The sequence below is a fragment of the Notolepis coatsorum genome (assembly GCF_963971535.1).
Source record: "Notolepis coatsorum genome assembly, chromosome: 7".
NCBI classification, from domain to species: Eukaryota; Metazoa; Chordata; class Actinopteri; order Aulopiformes; family Paralepididae; genus Notolepis; species Notolepis coatsorum.
Window position 1 is genome coordinate 3,571,815 of NC_140171.1, and position 26,989 is coordinate 3,598,803.

Consider the following 26,989-nt stretch of genomic DNA (forward strand, 5'->3'; position numbering starts at 1 on the left):
GCTGTAAAGGAATGTGAATCACTACCCACTTTCAAAAACACTCAAAGAACACCTACGGGAGACTGCAATTCGAAACTGGCCCCTGTAAATGTCCTAACCCAGTATACAGTAAAGACCAAGTATGGCTTTGTCAGTATTCCAATGTACAGTGTCCCGCTCCCCCCCACCTACCCAACCTCCTCCAATGTACAGTTTCTATGTCAAATGTATATACACTGCTGGTCTCTGACAAGAACAAGTTACAGGTTGAAAAAACCCTCAGCTCGGAACTAGGCAGAATCTGCATATGGCTCGCTGATAAACGATCATTACACATGGGCAAAACAGAGTCCATTCTCTTCGGTTCAAATAACAAACTCAGCAAGACCGACGGCTTCTCAGTTACAGTGGGTGACAATATACTGATGTAAACAAGACGAAAGTCTTTCTCTGGTCTGCATCCCCTTAACAATTGTATGTATTGAGCTGTACTGTACCCATTCTGCAATCTGTTAATAAACTTTTCAATCAATCAATCAACAACCTCTTATATCATTACTAGCCTGACAGCCTGTGACAAATCATGATGAAGCACAGATGATTCTTCTCACCTGGAGGCTGGTGTTCATAGTCTCCGTTCGTCTGAGGGAAGACAGTAAACACAAGACAACAATCAAAGACACTCTGACGTCACGAGACCGCCGCCATCTTGGTATTGGGGGGGGGGGGGAACAAACGGATTTCTACCATCAAATGTATGCGTCGAGCTCCGTTTTTATTACACATTTGATCACATTCTTGTTCATTTCATAACCTTTTCATGTCATTTGTTTTGAAAATATTGAGGCCAACATGGCATTTCACTATTTCGAAAGCCTTTCTGGTGATTCTAAAGTGCATGTTTCCCCCCCAAGCCATATAGACATGCACTTAAGACAGAAAGTTAAACAGACAGGAGGTTTACTTCGAGAATTCAGCTTCAATTTTCCTCAGCTTACCTGTGAGTTGCAGTATTTTGTAGAAATACCAAATATCAGTAGAATTATAAATACGGTTTTCATTATTTAATTTTTTTATATATTTATATATATATATTATTTCGTGCGCTGTAATAATAATTTGAAGATTTTGAGAAAATAAATCTTTCAAACCCTCAACTGCTTGTCAACTCTATAGTGACGTTTTACTTCTGCTGGTTGCGTCGAAGCCGAACACCCGACATCACCAGGTGAAATCAATTAGCTGATTGACTCCACTTTCTTCTTCTCTTCTTTTAGTTTAACGGCGGTTGACATCCGTAATCGTTGCGTTATCGCCTCCTACTGGAGTTAGTTAACACTATAGGCTACAGTGGCGTGCCATTTACTGGAATGTATTGATTGATTGATTGATTGATTGATTGATTGATTGATTGATTGATTGATTGATCATTTTATTAACAGATTGCAGAATGGGTACAAACAGTACGGCTCAATACACACAATTGTTAAGGGGTTGCAGACCAGAGAAAGACTTTCGTCTTGTTTACATCAGGGTCCCCCATTTTCAATTCATCATAACATATATGACATACATGACATACAGATAGACAGTACTGCTACATCTATACATTTATGACATACACAACATCAGTACTGTTACATCCAGACATTTATGACATACAAGATATACAAATATACAGTACTGTTTATTTACAGACAGAGTTTCTAAAAGAGAATATATACATTTGAGGGGGAAGAAACTGTACATTGGAGGGGGTTGGGTGGGGGGGGGGGGGGTTGGACATTTACCTGGGCCAGTTTAGAATTGCAGCCTCCCGTAGGTGCTCTTTTAGAGCGGTTTTGAAAGTGGGTAGGGATTCACATTCCTTTACAGCTGTGGGTAGGGCGTTCCACATTGATGTGGCATAATTGCGAAACGTGTTAGCAGGGGTGTAAAAAGTACCCAGATATTATACTTAAGTGAAAGTATGGGTACCGACGTACCGTCTCAAAATCTGACTCAAGTAAAAGTCAAAGTATCTGGCTAAAACACACTTGAGTAAAAGTAAAAAAGTCCTACTTTTAAATTTACTCAAGTACTAAAAAGTAAAAGTATTTTTTTTAAAGGGATAGACCAGGGGTCTAACTCATTCCATCATGGGCCAAGTTTACATTTTAACTACACATTGCACCAGGTGAGTTAGTTGAAAAGGTGAGCCAATTAGTGAAATCATCAGCTGGTGTTTAGGCAAGGCTGGAATGAAACCAAGCATACACTCTGCCCACAATGGAATGTGTTCTGCGATAGACAATGCTGAAATGAAAGAAAGGAGGACACTTTTTTTTGGATACAAATTATTTAATGCACTTAAGGTAAACTAACATTCACATCACAGCATGAATAATATCACAATATTAAAAACAGAATGGATTATCCTGAATAATATCACAATATTAAAGGCAGAATACTGGAGTACCCTGAATAATATCACAATATTAAAAGCAGAATACTGGAGTACCCTGAGTAATATCACAATATTAAATACAGAATACTGGAGTACCCTGAATAATATCACAATATTAACCACAGCATAATGCGGATCTGACTGTCTATTCTTCTGATAGCAGGTGTTTAATCAAAGATCCCCGCTTTCTAGTGTTGCACAAGGACCAATCAGCATGGGTATGGGCGGGTTCATTTTCCATTGATGGGGATTTGATTGGCTGTTTACCTGCGGTCGTTAATGTTAGTTCGGCCAGATAAACAATTAAAATATACTAATTAAAATGGTTGGACCTGTGAGATTTGTACTTTGTACTTTGTAGGTCTGCATTTTAAATGTAAGGAGTAAAAGTATGTTTTTTTTCTCTGAAATGTAATGGAGTAAAAGTACAAAGTATACAAACCTAATAATACTTGAGTAAAGTACAAATCCCCCAAAACAGTACTTAAGTATTGTAACGAAGTACAATTACTCAAGTACTTTACACCCCTGCGTGTTAGTCCCTTGTTTGAGACGAATCTGGGTTGAACATGATTTGTGGAGTTCCCTCTGGTGTTGTGGTCATGGTATTCACTGACCTTTGGGAAGTATTTTGACATGTACATGGGTACCTTAGTGGTGTAGTGTATCTTGTAGACCAGGCCCATTGCAAATTGCTGTACTCTGTTGTCTACTCTAAGCCATCCTAGGTAGTCAAAGTGGGCAGGGGTGAGGTGGGTTTTAGGAGTAAGGTCAAGTAGTAGTCTGACCAGTTTGTTTTGTGATGTTTGTAGTCTTGTTTTTAGAACCTTTGAGGTGCTTTGGTACCATGAGGTGCATGCATAGTCGTAGTACCCTTGAATGAGTGCTCCTGCTAGATTCTTCAGGGTATTCTTGTTTACCAGTGAGGAGATCCGGTACAATAATCTTGTTCGTTGGTTGACTTTTTTGATTACATTGGATGCCATTTTGTCACAGGAAAGATTAGCCTCTAGGATGGAACCCAGGTAGGTAATTTCATCTTTCCTTGTGACAATATTGTCACCCACTGTAACAGAGAAGCCGTTGGCCTTGCTGAGTTTGTTATTTGATCCAAAGAGAATGGACTCTGTTTTACCCAGGTGTAATGATAGTTTGTTATCAGCGAGCCAGGTGCAGATTCTGCCGAGTTCAGAGCTGAGAGCTTTTCAACCTGCAACTTGTTCTTGTCAGAGACCAGCAGGGCTGAGTCGTCCGCGAACAGGAACAAGTTGCAGTCACAAGCTGATGACATGTAATTTGCATAAATTAGGAACAGTAACACCATGATAACACCATGCTCTAGTCCTACCTGACGTAGTCTTGTGATCTGCCACACAATTGATCATCATAACAGAGAAAGACTAAAACTCAGCCCTGTCCTCATTATATTTCATAGCTGTTTCAGTGTCTCCACTTCCTCTGTGCCTGTTGCTAATAATAACATCGGTCCAGCAGATGTCGCTATTGCGTTTTGAATACAGCCTCGAATCATTATGCACCCCCCCCCCCCCTCCTGTGTGTGTGTGTGTGTGTGTGTGTGTGTGTGTGTGTGGTGTGTGTGTGTGTCTCTCTCTGTATATGTGTCTCTCTCTGTAAATGTGTGTCTCTCTCTCTGTATATGTGTGTCTCTGTTTCTCTCTCTCTCTCTCTCTCTCCGTTTCTCTCTTTATGTGTGTGTCTCTCTTTTTGTCCCTCTCTCTTTCTCTCTCTGTGTATCTTTCTCTCTTTGTCTCTCTCTGTGTATCTCTCTCTCTCTCTCTGTGTATCTTTCTCTCTGTGTATCTCTCTCTCTGTGTATCTGTCTGTGTGACTGTATCTTTATCTCTTCCTCTCTCTCTGTATATCTCCCTGTATCCCCCCCCCCCCTCTCTCTCTCCATGTCTGTCTCTCTCTCTGTTGGTTTCTGAGGTGACAGACAAACAAACAAACACACAAAGAGAGAAAGAAAGAAATCCAGGCTTCCATTTGTTTCCTTCATCTTCATTAATTCTCATTAAAAAATAAAATGTAAAAACCAAGGGTAAAAAAAGAAAAAGGTAGGTAAATGTGAGTCATTCCTGTGTTGGTCACAAAGAGTCTCTTTTCAACTGCAGTTCAATACAGTCGGTTGATTCAGATGGTTCACATTCACAAACATTCCCTCACAAATCAACACACACAGCCATGTTTTCATGTGTTGTGAGGACATTCCATGCTATTAAATTAATTCCCTAACTCCTTACCCTAAAATAGATTCATCACTTGTGGGGCCATTACATTTTGGTCCCCACAATGGTGGGAAAACAAGGACACACACACACACACACACACACACACACACACACACACACACACACACACACACACACACTGTCGACTGTAGTTTACACTAACCAGCTGAGCTGAAGGGTCAGACCCGTTAGCAGGTGCTGGTTGACTGTAGTTTATACTGACCAGCTGAGCTGAAGGGTCAGACCCGTTAGCAGGTGCTGGTCGACTGTAGTTTACACTAACCAGCTGAGCTGAAGGGTCAGACCCGTTAGCAGGTGCTGGTCGACTGTAGTTTATACTGACCAGCTGAGTTGAAGGGTCAAAGCCGTTAGCAGGTGCTGGTTGACTGTAGTTTACACTAACCAGCTGAGTTAAAGGGTCAGAGCCGTTAGCAGGTGCTGGTTGACTGTAGTTTACACTAACCAGCTGAGCTGAAGGGTCAGTTAGCAGGTGCTGGTTGACTGTAGTTTACACTAACCAGCTGAGCTGAAGGGTCAGACCCGTTAGCAGGTGCTGGTTGACTGTAGTTTACACTAACCAGCTGAGCTAAAGGGTCAGTTAGCAGGTGCTGGTTGACTGTAGTTTACACTAACCAGCTGAGTTAAAGGGTCAGAGCCGTTAGCAGGTGCTGGTTGACTGTAGTTTACACTAACCAGCTGAGTTAAAGGGTCAGAGCCGTTAGCAGGTGCTGGTTGACTGTAGTTTACACTAACCAGCTGAGCTGAAGGGTCAGACCCGTTAGCAGGTGCTGGTTGACTGTAGTTTACACTAACCAGCTGAGCTGAAAGGTCAGACCCGTTAGCAGGTGCTGGTTGACTGTAGTTTACACTAACCAGCTGAGCTAAAGGGTCAGTTAGCAGGTGCTGGTTGACTGTAGTTTACACTAACCAGCTGAGCTGAAGGGTCAGACCCGTTAGCAGGTGCTGGTCGACTGTAGTTTACACTAACCAGCTGAGCTGAAGGGTCAGACCAGTTAGCAGGTGCTGGTTGACTGTAGTTTACACTAACCAGCTGAGCTGAAGGGTCAGACCCGTTAGCAGGTGCTGGTCGACTGTAGTTTACACTAACCAGCTGAGCTGAAGGGTCAGACCCGTTAGCAGGTGCTGGTCGACTGTAGTTTACACTAACCAGCTGAGCTGAAGGGTCAGACCCGTTAGCAGGTGCTGGTCGACTGCGACCGACTCGTTAGTAGTTTACAGTCTCTTAAATACATCATAAATAGTCTGTCCATACGATCAAGTACAGAGGAATGTTACGTCATTTTCAAGCAGCAATACAACTTCAGAACACACTGGCTGAGAAAACACAGAAATACAGCGATGAACGTTGTAACACATAGACACCACGATAGAAACAAGTCCAGCGAATACAGTCGAGGAGGTGGTGGAGTACCTTTCAGAAACATACATTTAGTTTGACTAGTTTCATGTATTTGTGTTCTTACCGTCTTCTCCAGAGTCAGACAAGAAGATAGATACCAATTTCCTCTCTGTGCGTTCAGAAAGAAAGCTATTCAGCTGCAAGCTGGCCTAGCTAAGCACAAAATAATGGAAGCGGATACGGACCAGCTAGCCTAGCTGACGCTGTGGCCAAAAACACCCCTCCCGGAGCTTTAAGCTAGGCTAGTGGTCCGTATCTGCTTCCATTCATTTGTTTGTTATTGAAACGCGTATGGAATGTCGTGGCTGAGTCCGTTTTGATGTGTGAACATGAGCTGAACACCAGAGGGACAGGCCCCTAGTGATGATGTCATCAAGAGACTGATACTGGAGCTTCTCCACAGGCGTCAATAATGGAACAACTCCTGGGACACGATGACAGTAACCATGGCGATTTAACTCCTGGGACACGATGACAGTAACCGTGGCGATTTAACTCCTGGGACACTATAACAGTAACCATGGCGATTTAACTCCTGGGACACGATGACAGTAACCGTGGCGATTTAACTCCTGGGACACTAACAGTAACCATGGCGATTTAACTCCTAGGATACTATGACAGTAACCATGGTGATTTAACTCCTGGGACACGATGACAGTAACCATGGTGATTTACTCCTAGGATACTATGACAGTAACCATGGCGATTTAACTCCTGGGACACTATTATATATAATAACGGACCGCTGCTATGGGCAACCGAGCGATATCACAATCAAGCATTTCGGCGAATGTTAAAACGCCATGTAATAAGGAAAATATCGGTATCGGTTTTCAAAAATTAAAAATAATTTTTTTTTTTTTTTTTTTTTTTTTACATGTATTTAACCTTTATTTACCCAGGCAAGCAAGTAAGAACAAATTATTATTTTATTTATTGTCAAAGTATGCATAATGTTGTGTTAATTCCACGACAAGAGATATGTAATGTTAATTACCCTGCATATATCGGTATCGGTTGATATCGGTATCGAAAATTAAGAGTTGGACAATATCGGTATATTGGATATCGGTAAAAAAGCCAATATCGAACATCCCTACATAAGATACATTTCCTGGTATCCAATCAGGAGAGAGAACCTAGATATTTTTCACTTATTTCAAGAAATCTTGCAGAGCCAATTTGCCTACTGCACTGGCAGATAAAAAACTAGACCATTGTCAGACCATTGTGTGGAGTTCTCTCTCCTGATTGGATAAAGTGGGAACAGGATACCAGAATGTGTATTTTGTGTTTAATGCAGAGCGGAGGGACTGGGAGACCCATGTTACTGACCAGACACTCTGTATCAGTGATGGCTGTTTACTGCAGAGCGGAGGGACTGGGAGACCCATGTTACTGACCAGACATTCTATATCAGTGATGGCTGTTTACTGCAGAGTGGAGGGACTGGGAGACCCATGTTACTGACCAGACACTCTATATCAGTGATGGCTGTTTACTGCAGAGTGGAGGGACTGGGAGACCCATGTTACTGACCAGACACTCTATATCAGTGATGGCTGTTTACTTCAGAGTGGAGGGACTGGGAGACCCATGTTACTGACCAGACACTCTATATCAGTGATGGCTGTTTACTGCAGAGCGGAGGGACTGGGAGACCCATGTTACTGACCAGCGCTCTATATCAGTGATGGATGTTTACTGCAGAGCGGAGGGACTGGGAGACCCATGTTACTGACCAGACACTATATCAGTTATGGCTGTTTACTGCAGAGCGGAGGGACTGGGAGACCCATGTTACTGACCAGACACTCTATATCAGTGATGACTGTTTACTGCAGAGCGGAGGGACTGGGAGACCCATGTTACTGACCAGACGCTCTATATCAGTGATGGCTGTTTACTGCAGAGGAGCAGGAGGGACTGGGAGACCCATGTTACTGACCAGACGCTCTATATCAGTGATGGCTGAAGGAGTGTATAGATATTATTTTAACATGTAGCATGTAGACCACTTATTCTAACAAACAAAAGACTACTACAGTACTTACAGCACCTTTAAAAAAACACGAGGACATTAGAACATTTCAAATGTTCAAGAAACGTCGGGGAGACGAGGCTCGAAGAGCGACGACAACAACAACAACGGAAAAAAATATCCGTTAATAAGATCCACGCGGCGGAAAAACGCTTCACGACTGGACCGACGTCGGATCCACGAGCCAGGCCCAGATCTGGATCATCTCCTGCGGCGTCCGACTGTGCACCAGCATCAAGCCCCTGTAGACGCACGGGTTCATCCGGTACTTCTCCTCGATGTCGAACGTCCGGAAGCCCTTGTGCTTGTAGGGCACCAGACCCAGCTTCCTCAGACACATGCCCGTGTAGACGTCGTCGATGGGGTACAGCGCCACGCGGGCGGACACGTTGTACAGGCGCAGAGCCAGCTCGCCGGCGTACAGGAACCCCCCGCCGCCCGCGTAGGGCGGGTACTGCCCCGCGAACACGCTCTCCGGGACGAAGTACTTGATCTTCCGGTCGCGATGCGGCCCGGCGTTTTTGATGACGTGGCCCACGAACAGGTCCTTGGCCCTGGGTCCCGCGGGGAGGTCCGCCAGGAAGTCGATGATGCGCACGGTGTTGACGAAGACGTCGTCGTCGCCCTTGAAGACGTAGCGGGCGCCGGCGCAGTGTTTGCTGAACCACTCCAGGAAGAGCACCTCCTTGAGGGTGAGGTTGAAGAAGGTGTCGCGGTAGTCCCACTGCAGCAGGTCCCCGTGGAGCTCCGCCTCGCGGCCCCAGCACGCCCGACAGGTCGGGGTGGTGGTCGAAGGACGTGGCGTTGCCCAGCAGGAACACCGTCGCCACCGTCCGATTGGCCAAGGCGCCCGCCCGTCCCCAGGACTGCCGGATGGCCTGCCGGCGGTCGAAGTGCGGCGCCAGGGACTTCACGGCCAACAGGAGGTAGGGCGCGTTGCCGTCGCCGCCGCCGCCGCACACCCGCGGCTGGTTGATCAGCATGGGGTAGCTGCGGCAGCGCATGTACAGCAGGAAGTCCCGGAAGCGCTGCGGCAGGGCGTTGTAGTCCGAGACCTGGGTGGCGACGCGACGGTCCGGCTCGCACCTGCCGTCGTCGGGGTCGGGGGGGGGGGAGGACCCCGTGTCGTTCAGCCAATCGGGCTTTGGTTGTCGGGCGAGCGAGTCGTTGTTGGAGGAGAAGGAGACGACGTCGGCCGCCAGGAGGAGCGGGTTGTGAAGGAAGTCCAGCCGTTGCTGCTCCCGGTTCCAGAACGACCCGCTGGGTTCCTGCCGACGCCAGAACCTCTCCGTCGGCACTCGAACCGTCCGGCGGTTCCCCCGGTTCCCCAGGTTCCACGACACGCCCACCAGGACGCAGATGAAGACGCTCAGCGCCGTCGTCACGCAGAGCAGCCGGGCCCTCCGGCGGCCGGTCAGCATCGTCGTGGTGCCGCCTCCCGTCCGGGCCTGAGGGGGGGTGGAGAAGAACAAGAGGGACAAAAAACTCCATGATCAAAATCCATCATGAGGAGCAGACCGTTAGCGTTAGTTAGCGTCACAGCCTGGAAGATTATAGCGGGAAGCTAGTAGTAGACTTACGGCGAACCCGGGATGAGGAGGGACATTGAGAAACATGTGGGGGGGAGAGCTAGACGGAGCCTTGAGCTCTCGGCGAGGAGAGTGAAAGAAGAGGCGAGCGAACGAACGAACGGGGGGGGGGGGGGCAGGTCAGCGTGCGACTCGGCCTCCCTTGTCTGGTTTCAGAGCTCCGGCCGGCTGCATACCACAGGACTATTTTTTTTTTTATCCCTAATCCTCCAGGAATGGGCCCACCGTGTTCTCCTCTCTTCCCCTCTCTTCCCCTCTCTTCTCCTCTCTTCCCCTCTCTTCCCCTCTCTTCTCCTCTCTTCCCCTCTCTTCCCCTCTCTTCCCCTCTCTTCCCCTCTCTTCCCCTCTCTTCTCCTCTCTTCCCCTCTCTTCTCCTCTCTTCTCCTCTCTTCCCCTCTCTTCCCCTCTCTTCCCCTCTCTTCCCCTCTCTTCCCCTCTCTTCCCCTCTCTTCCCCTCTCTTCCCCTCTCTTCCCCTCTCTTCTCCTCTCTTCCCCTCTCTTCTCCTCTCTTCCCCTCTCTTCTCCTCTCTTCCCCTCTCTTCCCCTCTCTTCCCCTCTCTTCCCCTCTCTTCCCCTCTCTTCCCCTCTCTTCTCCTCTCTTCCCCTCTCTTCCCCTCTCTTCCCCTCTCTTCCCCTCTCTTCCCCTCTCTACTCCTCTCTTCCCCTCTCTTCTCCTCTCTTCTCCTCTCTTCCCCTCTCTTCCCCTCTCTTCCCCTCTCTTCCCCTCTCTTCCCCTCTCTTCCCTCTCTTCCCTGACGGGCAGACAGACGCGGCGTCACACGTTTCCACTTGAGCGTGGGCTCATGACACCAGTTAGCCAGTGGCAGCGCAGCGTGTGTCACAGTCCTAGCTGTGGCCCCCGCGCGCCGCACAAAAGAATGCACACATCTCCGAGCACGCGTCAGCATTTTGTTCTTTCCCCTTCGAATCTGTCACAAGGTTCATATGTATATTATGGTGGTCAATGGTCTCTAACTAACTACACACCCTCAAGACCCCGACGCTCTGCGTCTTCTGGCCGCCTCAGACCCACTCCTCCTTATCCGAGCTCCGGGAGGGTCATCAAGGAGAAGCCGCCTTTTCTCGGTCCTCGCCCCACAATGGTGGAACGAACTGCCCACCCCAGTTAGGAGGACAGCCGAATCACGTCCAATCTTTCGCCGTCGACTAAAGACGCACTTCTTCAACCATTATCTGAACATTAAAAAATAATTTATAAAAAAAATATCTAACCCTAACTAACCTTACTGTCATGCACTTGTCCTAATAAACTAACCTACACTGTAGCACTCAACACTTTGATGAACATTGTTAGAGTTGTGCCCTTCCTGATGACTTGTCGTACACAGAACTTGTAAGTCGCTTTGGATATAAGCGTCGGCTAAATGACTAAATGTAAATATGATTAGCATGAATGTAAAGGATCTTGGGAGGACTATAGTGCTGTGAATAACTCATTAACGAAAAGGGTGTCACACAACCTACAGTCCTCACGTGACCTACTGTACAGGCGGGAACCACTGGAGACCTGGATGCTGGGAATAGTGTTTGTCCTCAAATCAAATCAAATCAAATCAAATTTATTTATAAGGCCCGACAACACACGTTAATGTCCCCATGGGCCGTACAGGTCTTCTTTAAACAAGTCAAGAAGAAAACATAACAATAAGTCAAGAACAGAACAAGAACACCATAAGGTCCAAACATTTTTAGATGAATGCAAAAAAAAAAAAAAAAAAAAAAATGCAACACTCCCAGACATACCCCACGCGAAGGTAAGGAAAAACTCACTAAAACCTAACAATAGGGAAAAAAGCTCCACAGGCAGTGTGGAGGAGAGAAACCTTAGAAGGGCCATTCAAGGGGGGATCTCCCTTCTTAGATGTTGGTGATAGTAGTGTTGCAGACGGACAGTTGGTAAGCATGCACTCATGTGTGTGGTGAAACACAGATGAGTGCATGCAATAGCAACTGTACATTTTGAAAGATTAAAGATAAAGCTAATAGCGATAGCAACTGAACATTTTGAAAGATTAAAGATAGAGCTGATAGCGGATCTATTTGAGGCACAGGGGCGGCGCAAAGAGGGTCACGTCCTCCCCGTCTTAGTCACGGGACAATCAATCTGATTACGACGTTCATTCTGAATGGCAGCTCATATGCCCCTCCCTGAAGGGTTACACAACTCCCGCTGCCTTCAACGGAGCAAAAAACATTACAAAGGACAGCTCACACACCCTGGCTTCCACCTGTTGGACCTGTTGCCATCGGGCTCACCTTTCCCCCCCTCCTCCCACACTGTGCAACATCCTGATGTGCAATATCCACAGTGCAATGCCCACCCACCCACTACCGTCACTGACACTGTGCTTGTTATTTGTGTATTGCTATTCTGCATATTGTCGTTATTTTGTATGTTGTACACACGACTGTAACATTGTCTTATTGTATAGCATTTAATGTTTCCGTATAGGATTTTATGTTTCTCTTTTATTACTTGTGATTTTATTACTGCACCTTATAAGCTTGAGTCCCAAATCTCGTTGTATGCAAATATAATGACAATAAAGTACAATCTAATCTAATCTAATCTAAGGCAAGGAGACTGTAAAATGAGGAGGGGACGTCCGCGTCAGAATACCAGCGTTCTATGCCCTGCTTGGTGCCAGACTTTGATGCCAGTTCTTTTTTTTTTATCCACTTTTTCTCCCATTTTTCTATATTTTTCTCCCATCCCAATTTCGTATCATCCAATTCAACCCTCCCCTGTCACGAACGCTGTTTCTTGCCTCCCACAAGCCGGCTGCAATGTGGACTAAGTCATACATAGCACAAGTCCCCTCCGGTACTTGAGGTAACAGCAGTCGCATCTTTTCACCTGCGCAGCTCAATCTCTCAGTGGCGAGGAGTAACGCGTGGGAGGCTCACGCTGCCCCCGACACTTCCTGATTCTACTGCGCAGGCGCACCAACCGACCTGTAGGAGTCGCTGTCCACAACGCCCGACCCCCACCCATCAGTTTCCCACCCCCTAATACGGCCAATGTGTATTAGTACGGACGACCAGCTAAACTGAAAGCAAATGTGGAGCGCTGGGCTCGAACAGGCGAGCCCAGCGTCTCCGCATTTGTGGCGAGCGCCTTGCCCACTACGCCACGTAGCCGCCCACTTTGGTGCCAGTTCTATTGAAGCCTGTATTAAAATTCAAAATGTGCTCGATATCTGAGGAAATATGCATCAACCAATATATCAAACGTTAGCTAGTTAACAAGGCAACAAATTACAGATGATTCTGACGTCCGAGGTAATAATCTTTTTTAAATGACGAATCATAAACGAGGAGATGGCTGATCCCGTCTAACATTGGTGTCGGCCAAACTGAAAGTCTCCACACTCGGCGCCGACGTATGTTCACACACTACAGGGTCAGCAACCTTTTTGACATGGAGTGCCTGTTTGAAATATAGTTGTAACTAGTGTGCCTCAACAATATTCCATGCATCGTAATTTTTTTTCCTCATAATCAGGTCTTTTTAATGATAATTTTTACATTATTACATCATTATTGTTATTGTTATTATTAACAATATTATTATGATGGTTGTATCAACCCTAAATCTGAGTTGGGGCGGGGGTGCAATGCAGACGAACAGTTTTGCTTTACTGAGCTCCGTTATCTGGGGGCTGTAGTTGGTCACTTTAAGCTGCACACCGGAGCATCTTTTAATCCAGCTGTTTGCTGTTCTCTGATATTTTCTGACATTTCGTTGACGCGTCGCTCGACACTTCAAGCTGACATGGGGATATCTTTTATCCTTAATTTGATTGTCTCTTTGTTTGGCAAGCCTTCAGTTCAAACAAAACATCTGAGCTACAGAGAAAAGCCTGCTTGATATACTCGACTTACAAAAAAGAACCTGTGGGAGGATTTCAACAAGAGAAATGCGACAACAGTGCAAAATATTTCACTATAATATTTCAAAGCAAAAAAATATATATAAATAATATGTATTATTATTATTATTATTTTTTTTTTTTAATGCTGCCCCCTGTGCCAATGAAAATGCCCCTGTGTGCCTATGCAGGCACGCGTGCCTAGGGTTGCCTACCCCTGCGACTACACAGTGACGTGAGGTCCTTATTTGATCGTTTCCTTGGTTAAAGGCTAATGACAACCATTTTATGACGTCAGATTGTGTCCTCCCTGCGCCCCGGCACGATTCAGTCAGTATTTGTGAACACGCTCCACTCTCTCCTAAAAGCTAGAAGTCAGAGAGAGAGAGAACCCTCAAATAATTATGTGATAAACAAATGTGAAATCTGCAGTTGCGCCATAGACGATGAATAGGGGAATTGACTTTGTGGGCCCATGAAATGTTTGTGTGAGCTCTTACACCCAAACGAGGTATGAATTCAGTAATACTAGACCCTCATTTGGGTGTGAGAGCTCAAGGTTTTAGTGACACGAAACCAGTGCCCCATTCACAGTCTATGGAGCAGCCATAGCCACCTACATCCAGGTGACATCACAAATTCAATGGTTCAAAGGCTTAAAGGTGCTATAGATAACATGCAGCCACTAGATGTCGCACTAGAGCACCAGCATGTAATTTATCCAATCAGGTGCATTCCACGTGGGGGAGATGGGAGGTAGGGAGGGGATAGATGCAACATGTAAACAACAACATTCATTTTGGACCCGCGAATAATAATTATTGTTGCAAGCTTCGGTCTTAAGTAGAAAATGCTATTTTTAATCTAGATTAATCTAGATTAATTACAGAAAATTGTGAGATTAATTAGTTAATTTTTTTTAACCTATTGACAGCACTAGTTTTTTTTTAATGATAAATCCATTCATTAATCATTTCTGGGGCCGAAAAGCGATACCTTTATTCCACGCCTTTGGAAAATCTCTGTGGACGTATTATTCTTTAGAATTGTTTGAATGATTACTCTACATAAAATGTACATGATATACATTTGATCTATAGCAGCTTTAATATTACCTGACTGGTGTGAGACGACTGGTCAGGTCAGGTCTGGTGGAGGAGCCTCATTGGTGGAGAACCCCAGGTACAGGTGTGGGGAGGAAGCCAGGAGGGAGGGGCCACAACCATCTGGAAAACGATCCACACTGGAGGTCAACATTAACCCTTTCACTGCCACACGACAGAAGGTTAACCCTTTACCATCACACAACCGGCTGTCGTGTGGCAGTGAAAGGGTTAACCTTCTGTGTATTGTCACAGTGAAAGGGTTAACCGTGTTGGTAGTGCGGCAGTGAAAGGGTTTTAAAGGAGCACTTCACCAAAACACAAAAGTGGGTTTATTTGTGTACATTAATTTTTCATTCATATACAAACTTCAATACAGTGCTTCACAAATGCAGAGATCAAAATGAAAACTTAAAAAGGAAGAAAATAGCAATTGCACCATAATGAATACACACTTTACAAAAAAAAACACAGAACAGAAAACTTAAAGGAACACGCCAACATTATGGGACATTTCCTCTCTTAGCACAAATGAATGAAAGCGGATACGGACCACTAGCCTAGCTTAAAACTCCGGGAGAGGTGTTTTTGGCCCAACAGCTAGGCCATCTGGTCCATATCCACTTCCACTCATTTGTGCTAAGCTAGGCTAGCTTGCAGTCAGATAGCTTTCTACTAAACGCACAGAGAAGAAATTGGTATCTATCTTCTTGTCTGACTCTGGGGAAGACGGTAAGCGCATTTCCCATCATGTTAGCGTGTTCCTTTAAAGGAAAACTCCAACATTTTGGGAAATTAGCTTATTTGCCATCTACCCTGGAGTTAAACAAGAAGATACAAACCTTTTTCTTCTCTGTGCGCGCAGTAGGAGTAGGAAGACGTTGGGAACTAGGCTAATGGAGGAACCTACTCGCAGTGACTGACGCTAAGCTAGGCTAACGGTGCGCGTCTTCCTACTCCTACTGCATGTGCACAGAGAAGAAAAAGGTATGTATCTTAACACTCCAACATTTTGGGAACCCTGGAGTTAGACAAGAAGATACATACCTTTTTCTTCTCTGTGCGTGCAGTAGGAGTAGGAAGACGTTTGGAACTAGGCTAATGGAGGAACCTACTCGCAGTGACTGACGCTAAGCTAGGCTAACGGTGCGCGTCTTCCTACTCCTACTGCATGTGCACAGAGAAGAAAATGGGTATGTATCTTCTTGTCTAACTCCAGGGGAGAGGCCAAATAAGCTAATTTTCCAAAATGTTGGAGTTTTCCTTTAAGGTAGCAAAGTCGACTTCTAGGAGCTTCTTACAATGGTGACCAGATCAGCCGGTCAGGGTCCATATTATTCACAAAGCCTCTCTGTTCGTCACCGATCAACACTCCCCTCAGGTCAGGAGGCGGGCCCAGAGTCTAGGGGCAATGTCAGCTTTTGATTACAGATTCGCCCATAGAACCGCCAAGAGGCAGATACAGTATGTCCCTCTTCTCACATACACACACACACACACACACACTACCAAACCATAAACTGTATCTACAAGAAGGATTTATGGCCAGTTTACCAGAATCTAAATCTGAATCTGACTCATATTTATTGGCCAAGTATACAAGTACAGGTTCTGGCTATTGGCGCCTCTCAGGCAATACAGACAAAGTACAGAGACAAGCAGTATACTGTACATAATGTACACTACATATGCATAGAGACAAGCTATATACATAAAGTATACATATACATAGAGACAAGCATGTAGCCTATATGAGTGGGTTGGTCAACGATTTGAATGAGACCGACAGAGTCAATGATGTCGGTATAAAGGGCGGCTACGTGGTGTAGTGGGCAAGGCGCTCGCCACGAATGCGGAGACGCTGGGCTTGCCTGTTCGAGCCCAGCGCTCCACATTGCTTTCAGTTTAGCTGGTCGTCCGCAGTAATACACATTGGCCGTATTAGGGGGTGGGAAACTGATGGGTGGGGATCGGGCGTTGTGGACAGCGACTCCTACAGGTCGGTTGGTGCGCCTGCGCAGTAGAATCAGGAAGTGTCGGGGGCAGCGTGAGCCTCCCACGCGTTACTCCTCGCCACTGAGAGATCGAGCTGCGCAGGTGGAAAGATGCGACTGCTGTTACCTCAAGTACCGGAGGGGACTTGTGCTATGTATGACTTAGTCCACATTGCAGCCGGCTTGTGGGAGGCAAGAAACAGCGTTCGTGACAGGGGAGGGTTGAATTGGACGATACGAAATTGGGATGGGAGAAAATATAGAAAAATGGGAGAAAAAGTGGATAAAAAAATGATGTCTGTATAAAAAGCCTTATTTAGGGGATCTGGAGTTTTGTTGGAATGAATGTTAAAATCACCAACAATTAAAATGTTATCCGAGCGTGTAACAAGCTCAGAGATGAAAGTGGAAAACTCATCTAGGAAGAGGGTGTAAGGGCCTGGGGGGGGGGGGGGGGGGGGGGGCGGTAAAGGACAGCCATTACAAAGGATGCAGTGGCGGTAGGCATCAGACCGCCACACTTTACCAGTGCTCAAGAAAGCACATAAGATAATTGGTGACTTCTTCATGTGTGTTTTGACTTGTTGCCATCAGGAAAGCGCTGTAAAAACAAACAGAAGGAAGTTTGGTTTTGTTCCAGAGGCCATTCGACTGGTGAATGGCCACAGTACACTGGGAATGTTCAGTTCACTAATATGCACCTTTTGACCCCTTGATTTAAAAATGTTTGATGAAAGTGCACTTTTTTTGTGTACTGACCGAATTTATTTATTAGACTCGACAGATCAACAATATAAGGATCCCGTTCTAACAGTGTCGTGTCTCTTGTGCTTTAATAGTCTCTCATGTATGTCTCTTGTCCCTGTTCTGTCTTGGACGTGTCTAAGTGCAGCTGTTTGCCCTATTCATGCCTTAAATTGCCCCTTGAATTGAATTGAATTGAAGTCCAAGTCTGAGTCATCAGTGCTCAAGTCCAAATCTAGTCACAAGTCCTGAAAATCCTGACTCGAGTGCTACAACACTGACAGGTGATACTGGACAAATATCTTAATTGCGATTATTCTTCATTGAAAGAAGTATTAAAATGATCACGATGTGAGTTGTCTGCACCAAAAAAAAATTTTTTTGTGAAAAAACAAGTCTGTGGACTATGATTTGATTCTCTGTAGCGCCACAATACTTTGAACGGAACAGTATTTTGATATAATAAAACATTATTGCAAAATATATGATCAAATATCACAGCCTTCTGTGATTTGGTTATTGCACAAGGACATATTGCGATTTCAATCAAATCTCCATTAATTGTTCAGCCCTATTTGGGGTTCAGTGCCTTGCTCAAGGGCCTTTGGCAGAGATATAGATTATACCAGTCACCCTCCAGCTGTCAGCTCACAGCTGTAATACACCCTCCTGTCCATCCTGGGGATCCAACCAGCAACCTTTCAAGTTAGTGGTTCGCCCTACATGGATTCATGACAGTATAGCTTCATATTCAGTAATACCTTTATATTCAGTAATACCTTCATATTCAGTAATACCTTCATATTCAGTAATACCTTCATATTCAGTAATACCTTCATATTCAGTAATACCTTCATATTATGTAATACCTTCATATTCAGTAATACCTTCATATTCAGTAATACCTTCATATTCAGTAATACCTTCATATTCAGTAGACCTTCATATTCAGTAATACCTTCATATTCAGTAATACCTTCATATTCAGTAGACCTTCATATTCAGTAATACCTTCATATTCAGTAATACCTTCATATTCAGTAATACCTTCATATTCAGTAATACCTTCATATTCTGTAATACCTTCATATTCAGTAATACCTTCATATTCAGTAATACCTTCATATTCAGTAATACCTTCATATTCAGTAATACCTTCATATTCTGTAATACCTTCATATTCAGTAATACCTTCATATTCAGTAATACCTTCATATTCTGTAATACCTTCATATTCAGTAATAGCTTCATATTCAGTAATACCTTCATATTCAGTAATACCTTCATATTCAGTAATACCTTCATATTCAGTAATACCTTCATATTCAGTAATACCTTCATATTCAGTAAACCTTCATATTCAGTAATACCTTCATATTCAGTAGACCTTCATATTCAGTAATACCTTCATATTCAGTAATACCTTCATATTCAGTAATACCTTCATATTCAGTAATACCTTCATATTCAGTAAACCTTCATATTCAGTAATACCTTCATATTCAGTAATACCTTCATATTCAGTAATACCTTCATATTCAGTAATACCTTCATATTCAGTAATACCTTCATATTCAGTAATGCCTTCATATTCAGTAGACCTTCATATTCAGTAATACCTTCATATTCAGTAGACCTTCATATTCAGTAATACCTTCATATTCAGTAATACCTTCATATTCAGTAATACCTTCATATTCAGTAGACCTTCATATTCAGTAGACCTTCATATTCAGTAATACCTTCATATTCAGTAGACCTTCATATTCAGTAATACCTTCATATTCAGTAACACCTTCATATTCAGTAGACCTTCATATTCAGTAAACCTTCATATTCAGTAATACCTTCATATTCAGTAATACCTTCATATTCAGTAATACCTTCATATTCAGTAAACCTTCATATTCAGTAATACCTTCATATTCAGTGTAACTGAGGGGTACAATTCCCTGACTGTATTGTTAGATATGATATTTAATACCACTACCTCTTGTACTTTAACTTCTGGCCATCCAGTACATGATATAAGTATGATGAACACTTTCCCACCTGATGAAACGAATCCACACAAATGTACAAATCGAATATTTAATATAGCAAAAGGTATATACAACGTTCACTTGTTTACACTTATGATTTGAAATATGCACTTGTATGGCAAATGGGTATTCGTAGTAAATCAACATTGAATGTCCAATCTCTGGTTACGCAGGGAGTAAGTATACAACCTGGATATTTAGGAACGATAGCGATGGTACTTAAATGATTATAGCTGGATACACTAAGGGGGGGGGGGGGGGGGTCCCGCTGGTTGTAAGACAGTAGGAGGGGGGGGTTAGAGAAGCCGCTGGCGGTATCCCATCTGGCCGACGGTTTCTTGGGAGAATTCAAAGTCTTGAACACGGTGCCCACAGAACCTCGGTCCGCAGACGAATACAGCTGGACCCTCTGGTGGACGGTAGCTGCCGGTCCACAACGGAGAGACGTGAGGCGACCTCACTGGTGTAGAGCGCCGTCTCACCTGGAGTCCTCTCCGGGGGGTAGTTCCAACACTCCGCAGTGTTGGCCTTTATCCATGGAATAATCAAAGCACCCAAAGCATAATCCAAGCCGTGGAAGGCTCGCCGTCGTCCGGGTAGAGTAATCCAATATACAGGTCCAGTCGCCCTGGCCCGGAGCTCCTCGGATGCAAGCACCACTAGGGGTCTGCCCAGCCTGGTTAAGCGTCCAGATAACGTCAGGAACGATGGGGGTACTGATAACTTTAGAACTCTAACCGAACGATGCACCATACATAAATAGACTATTATTAGCTTAATAGAATACGTCCAACTCGACGGTATAGTGCCAAACTATGACTATTCAACTATTAATCCAAACGATATCTCAATGCCTTTTCTGAGGCCAAGTAGGCCTTACTACACCACACGTGCGTCGTGGGTGAGGCTTCGCGTCTGTCACTCTGTTGGAGGGTAAAGAACTGGACTAAAAGGAAGTTCTACTTTACTTGCGCCATATATATATGCGCTATGAACAAATAGTACCATTAGTATTTCGCCCGACATATTCCTACGCGGAACCGGGGCTTGCCACGACATGTTGGGCGGCACGATTGAACTTGGACCTAGGGGTATGGCAACCTGGCGCCAGGTTCTCGTCCAATGGTAGAATGAAACTATTATGGGCTGTTTAGTAGACTAAAGGGATATTCAGTGCATATTGTACAAGGAATATACAGGGGATATCAAACGATATACAAATACAATTAAATATATATAAATAAATATATATATTCGGTTTAATCTGATCCTTCACAACATTCAGTAATACCTTCATATTCAGTAATACCTTCATATTCTGTAATACCTTCATATTCAGTAGACCTTCATATTCAGTAAACCTTCATATTCAGTAATACCTTCATATTCAGTAGACCTTCATATTCAGTAATACCTTCATATTCAGTAGACCTTCATATTCAGTAATACCTTCATATTCAGTAGACCTTCATATTCAGTAATACCTTCATATTCAGTAGACCTTCATATTCAGTAATACCTTCATATTCAGTAATACCTTCATATTCAGTAGACCTTCATATTCAGTAAGACCTTCATATTCAGTAATACCTTCATATTCAGTAGACCTTCATATTCAGTAATACCTTCATATTCAGTAGACCTTCATATTCAGTAATACCTTCATATTCAGTAAACCTCCCAGTCCTACATGGATCCATGACAGTAATACCTTCATATTCACTATACTGTATCTCCCAGCTCTACTGAATAGGCTAAACACAATGAACAGTGCTCGCTGACAAGTGACAATACAACCAAGTGAACAGACAGGTGTGACCTGACCAGGCTGTAGCGCTGGTGTAATCTCTCTCTGTGTAAACACTTCTGTATGAGCCAACCATGGGGAAGTATGTAAGTGTTGTTAGAGAGGAGGACTGTTTGAGTCTAGGCTTGGGAGGGTTACCATCACAATGTAATCTACTGCAGATAACTGATTACCTGCTTAGAATTAGAATTGGTCATATAATCCACTGGATTACTCAAATTCAGTTATGTAATCTCTCCGTCTCTCTTCCTACTGTCTCAATAAAGAACCTTCTCTCCCGTGTCTCCCTCTCTGCCTTCCTACTGTCTCAATAAAGAACCTTCTCTCCTGTGTCTCCCCTACTCTGTCTCCCTCTCAGCCTTCCTACTGTCTCAATAAAGAACCTTCTCTCCTGTGTCTCCTCTACTCTGTCTCCCTCTCAGCCTTCCTACTGTCTCAATAAAGAACCTTCTCTCCTGTGTCTCCCCTACTCTGTCTCCCTCTCAGCCTTCCTACTGTCTCAATAAAGAACCTTCTCTCCTGTGTCTCCCCTACTCTGTCTCCCTCTCAGCCTTCCTACTGTCTCAATAAAGAACCTTCTCTCCTGTGTCTCCTCTACTCTGTCTCCCTCTCAGCCTTCCTACTGTCTCAATAAAGAACCTTCTCCCCTGTGTCTCCCCTACTCTGTCTCCCTCTCAGCCTTCCTACTGTCTCAATAAAGAACCTTCTCTCCTGTGAGAACCTTCTCTCCTGTGTCTCCTCTACTCTGTCTCCCTCTCAGCCTTCCTACTGTCTCAATAAAGAACCTTCTCTCCTGTGTCTCCTCTACTCTGTCTCCCTCTCAGCCTTCCTACTGTCTCAATAAAGAACCTTCTCTCCTGTGTCTCCTCTACTCTGTCTCCCTCTCAGCCTTCCTACTGTCTCAATAAAGAACCTTCTCTCCTGTGTCTCCTCTACTCTGTCTCCCTCTCAGCCTTCCTACTGTCTCAATAAAGAACCTTCTCTCCCGTGTCTCCCCTACTCTGTCTCCCTCTCAGCCTTCCTACTGTCTCACTAAAGAGCCTTCTCTCCTGTGTCTCCTCTACTCTGTCTCCCTCTCAGCCTTCCTACTGTCTCAATAAAGAACCTTCTCTCCTGTGTCTCCCCTACTCTGTCTCCCTCTCAGCCTTCCTACTGTCTCAATAAAGAACCTTCTCTCCTGTGTCTACTCTGTCTCCCTCTCAGCCTTCCTACTGTCTCAATAAAGAACCTTCTCTCCCGTGTCTCCCTCTCAGCCTTCCTACTGTCTCAATAAAGAACCTTCTCTCCTGTGTCTCCCCTACTCTGTCTCCCTCTCAGCCTTCCTACTGTCTCAATAAAGAACCTTCTCTCCTGTGTCTCCTCTACTCTGTCTCCCTCTCAGCCTTCCTACTGTCTCAATAAAGAACCTTCTCTCCTGTGTCTCCTCTACTCTGTCTCCCTCTCAGCCTTCCTACTGTCTCAATAAAGAACCTTCTCTCCTGTGTCTCCCCTACTCTGTCTCCCTCTCAGCCTTCCTACTGTCTCAATAAAGAACCTTCTCCCCTGTGTCTCCTCTACTCTGTCTCCCTCTCAGCCTTCCTACTGACTCAATAAAGAACCTTCTCCCCTGTGTCTCCTCTACTCTGTCTCCCTCTCAGCCTTCCTACTGTCTCAATAAAGAACCTTCTCTCCTGTGTCTCCCCTACTCTGTCTCCCTCTCAGCCTTCCTACTGTCTCAATAAAGAACCTTCTCTCCTGTGTCTCCTCTACTCTGTCTCCCTCTCAGCCTTCCTACTGACTCAATAAAGAACCTTCTCCACTGTGTCTCCCCTACTCTGTCTCCCTCTCAGCCTTCCTACTGTCTCAATAAAGAACCTTCTCTCCTGTGTCTCCCCTACTCTGTCTCCCTCTCAGCCTTCCTACTGTCTCAATAAAGAACCTTCTCTCCTGTGTCTCCCCTACTCTGTCTCCCTCTCAGCCTTCATACTGTCTCAATAAAGAACCTTCTCTCCTGTGTCTCCCCTACTCTGTCTCCCTCTCAGCCTTCCTACTGTCTCAATAAAGAACCTTCTCTCCTGTGTCTCCTCTACTCTGTCTCCCTCTCAGCCTTCCTACTGTCTCAATAAAGAACCTTCTCTCCTGTGTCTCCTCTACTCTTTGTAACGTGTCTATGTGTATTTTGAGGGTGAGAGTGAGTTGAACCCACAGCACCGCTACTCTCCCCAGCTTCGCGGTACCATCAGTGGTGGAAAGTCACTAAGTAAGTAGTAGTGTAAGTAAGTACTGTACATGTATCTAAACCCATAGAAGAAAAATACTTTGCATACATGAAAACATGGCAAACATTTATGAAGGTTATATACTTTCACATTTGAAGCCTGTCGACTTCAAGAGGACATAATCAGAGCAGCGTGTAACTGGACCACGTACCACTTTAACCTGTAGAGGTCAATAGGTTGAGGGTTGAACGCTCCCAAGCACTGGAATACACAAACGTCACGTAGAATCATGCGTACCTTTAATTTAGATACTTAAGTACATTCAATAGCGAATACTTCTCTACTTTTACTTAGGTCGAAAACACACACACACACACACAGTGAGTGTGTATGTATATGTGTATAACGGTTGTGACAACGTCACCTCAAACTTCGATGCCCCGAGTGGGAGTTGAACCCCGGGTCTCCCACGCCGCGGGCAGCAACACAGACCGCTATACCAAGAGGTGAATTAACTGCTTTGTAACGTGTCTATGTGTCTTTTGAGGATGTGAGAGTGAGTTGAACCCACAACACCGCTACTCGCCCCAGCCACTTCACAACATGGAAAGTCCATCGTGACGGCGCTTTGTGGTACCATCCGTTATATTATATGTATGTATATGTACACACACACAGGATTATGATTATTATCTCATCATAACTGAATGCATCTGCTATTCTGCTGAGTGTGCCACCATGTGTCTCTATAAAAACTATTACCCCCCTCCCCCCCACAGCATCCCGTCTGATTGATTGATTGATTGATTGATTGAAAACTTTATTAACAGATTGCAGAATGGGTACAATACAGTACGGCTCAATACACACAATTGTTAAGGGGATGCAGACCAGAGAAAGACTTTCGTCTTGTTTACACCAGGGTCCCCCATTTAGTTAGTCTAATGTTAGTTAGAGACCACTGATAATAATAACGGACTCATAACAAAAACGGAAACATAAAAACCAAGAAGAGGAACATATAAGTGAAAAAGTTACTCTCAGCGCAAAAAACGCGTTCCCTGGCCTGCACCCTGTCCGCCGGGTGACAGCGGTGTTAAACTGTGTTACATGTTTGTTCGGGTTCATGATCAGTGTCATCAGTACTGCTGAGCAGAATTTTCAATGAGCAAACGGGAGCCTAGCTACTCTGTTTACACGTCGTCACAGACTCACACCACTGTCGACGTAAAACAATAAAGAAAATGCTAAATACATCACATTAATCATATGTGCTTCTTTATTATTATTATTATTATTATTATTATTATTATTATTATTATTATTATTATTATTATCATTAGTATTATTATTAGTATGTGTTGTTATTATTATTATATATATATTATTTAAGATTCAGGCGTAACACATTTAATTTGAATAAACAGCCTTTTTTTTATCATACATGGGTTTCGTAAGTTACAGCACGAATGAATGAATGAATGAATTAATTAATTAATGAATGAATGAAAACTTTATTAACAGATTGCAGAATGGGTATACAATACAGTACGGCTCAATACACACAATTGTTAAGGGGATGCAAACCAGAAGAAGACTTTTGTCTTGTTTACATCAGGGTCCCCCATTTTCAATTCATATAGTGCAATAGTACAATATCATATAATAATACATAACCAGGGCTACAGGTGTGTGTAGATCACGTTACCTGAATCACAACGCGTCCCGTCCAAAGAAGAGCGCACCTCTGTAGCAGGTGGTCCCACTCATCATCATCATCATCATTCTCAATAAACAGAACGAAGAAGTTTCTTCATCACAGGTAGTCTTTGGATTGTGTGTGCGTGTGCGCGCGCGCGCGCGTGTGTGTGTGCGTGTATAGGGCTGTGTGTGTGTGTGTGTGTTGTTCTAAAACATGTGTGTCTCTGTGTGTGTCTCTCTAGAGACTGGTAGCCGGGTTATCCTCGCATGCCACTCCTCCGCGCATCGGAACTTGGACGCCCTATAATAAAAACATGTTAATAGACGATTATTCTTATCTACTTGCTTGACTCCTCCTCCCCGAATAATATGACGTGACGTGTGATTAGAGGCTGTGACGCGATAGACCACTGCACTGCACTTCCGCGTTATACATGGAGCTCGTGAGGGGAAGAGGGGGGGGGGGAGAGCGCGGGGGCTATGGCTACAACCTCTAAGTCTAATCAACTCCCCCATGAGCTCAAAGTACCGGAAGTGTTGCGGTGGTCTATTGATTGAGACTCAAATTGAGATCAAGACTCTCATCATCCACATTCATTACACCCCCCCCCCCCCCCCCCCCCCCCGCGCTGTCTCCTCCATGAGCTCAATGTAACGCGCAAGTGCAGTGGTCTATTGATTGATTGATTGATTGATTGATTGAAAATTGTATTAACAGATTGCAGAATGGGTACAATACAGTACAGCTCAATACACACAATTGTTAAGGGGATGCAGACCTGAGAAAGACGTTCGTCTTGTTTACATCAGGGTCCCCCATTTTCAATTAATCATAACACATTATGACATACATGCGATAGACGGTACTGCTACATCTAGACATTTAGAGTCTAAAGAAGAGAGCGATGAAGAAACTGTACATTGGAGGAGGTTGGTAGGTGGGGAAACTGTAGGCCTACATGTGGGGGGGGGGGGGGGTAGGCAGGGGGGGGGATAACTGTAGCCTACATTGGATTATCGACGAAACCTTACTTGGTCCCAAGAAGAGGGTCTCGTGTATTATTGGGTTAGGAGTGGACATTTACTGTACATTGGAGGGGGTTGCGTTAGGACATTTACACGGGCCAGTTTCGAATTGCAGTCTCCCGTAGGTGCTCTTTGAGTGGTTTTGAAGGTGGGTAGTGATTCACATTCCTTTACAGCTTTGGGTAGGGCGTTCCACATTGATGTGGCATAATTGCGAAGCGCGTTTAGTCCCTTGTTTGAGCCGAATCTGGTTTAACATTTTGTGGAGCTCCCTCTGGTGTTGTGGTCGTGGTATTCACTGACCTTTGGGAAGTATTTTGACATGTACATGGGTACCTTAGTGGTGTAGTGTATCTTGTAGACCAGGCCCATTGCAAGTTGCTGTGCACACTGTCGTCTACTCTAAGCCATCCTAGGTTGTCAAAGTGGGCAGGGGTGAGGTGGGTTCTATAGGAGTAAGGTCAATATAACGTCCTTTATAGTTTTAACTTTATTAATGTTTAACGACTAATGCAGTCATTTCAGTCATCACTCTTTCACTGCCTATATATCCACATGGTGGGTTGTGGTGAGACGTTCAGCTTTTCTTTTTAGCGATGGGAGTGGGTTTCTTTTATCCTTGTTTGTATATTGTATTTTCACATGCATTTATTATGTATTTTTACGCTCAACGACGTTTGAAAACGATATTTTTTTACGACGTTCTCTCTCTCTTACACAGTACCGTATCTGTATGTCATAAATGTCTTGACGA

The 26,989-nt window shown here is 44.4% G+C and overlaps 1 protein-coding gene across 1 annotated transcript; it reads right to left on the bottom strand.

The window, feature by feature from the left end:
* Window positions 1-8,292: 8,292 nt before the first annotated feature.
* Window positions 8,293-25,428, bottom strand: b3gnt2a (UDP-GlcNAc:betaGal beta-1,3-N-acetylglucosaminyltransferase 2a; the record flags this gene model as incomplete). Its single annotated transcript, XM_084319449.1, is given in 4 exon segments — window positions 8,293-8,898; window positions 8,900-9,586; window positions 14,736-14,846; window positions 25,217-25,428. Coding segments are annotated over 2 exon segments (1,266 nt in total). The 5' UTR covers window positions 9,560-9,586; window positions 14,736-14,846; window positions 25,217-25,428.
* Between the last annotated feature and the right edge of the window lie 1,561 nt (window positions 25,429-26,989).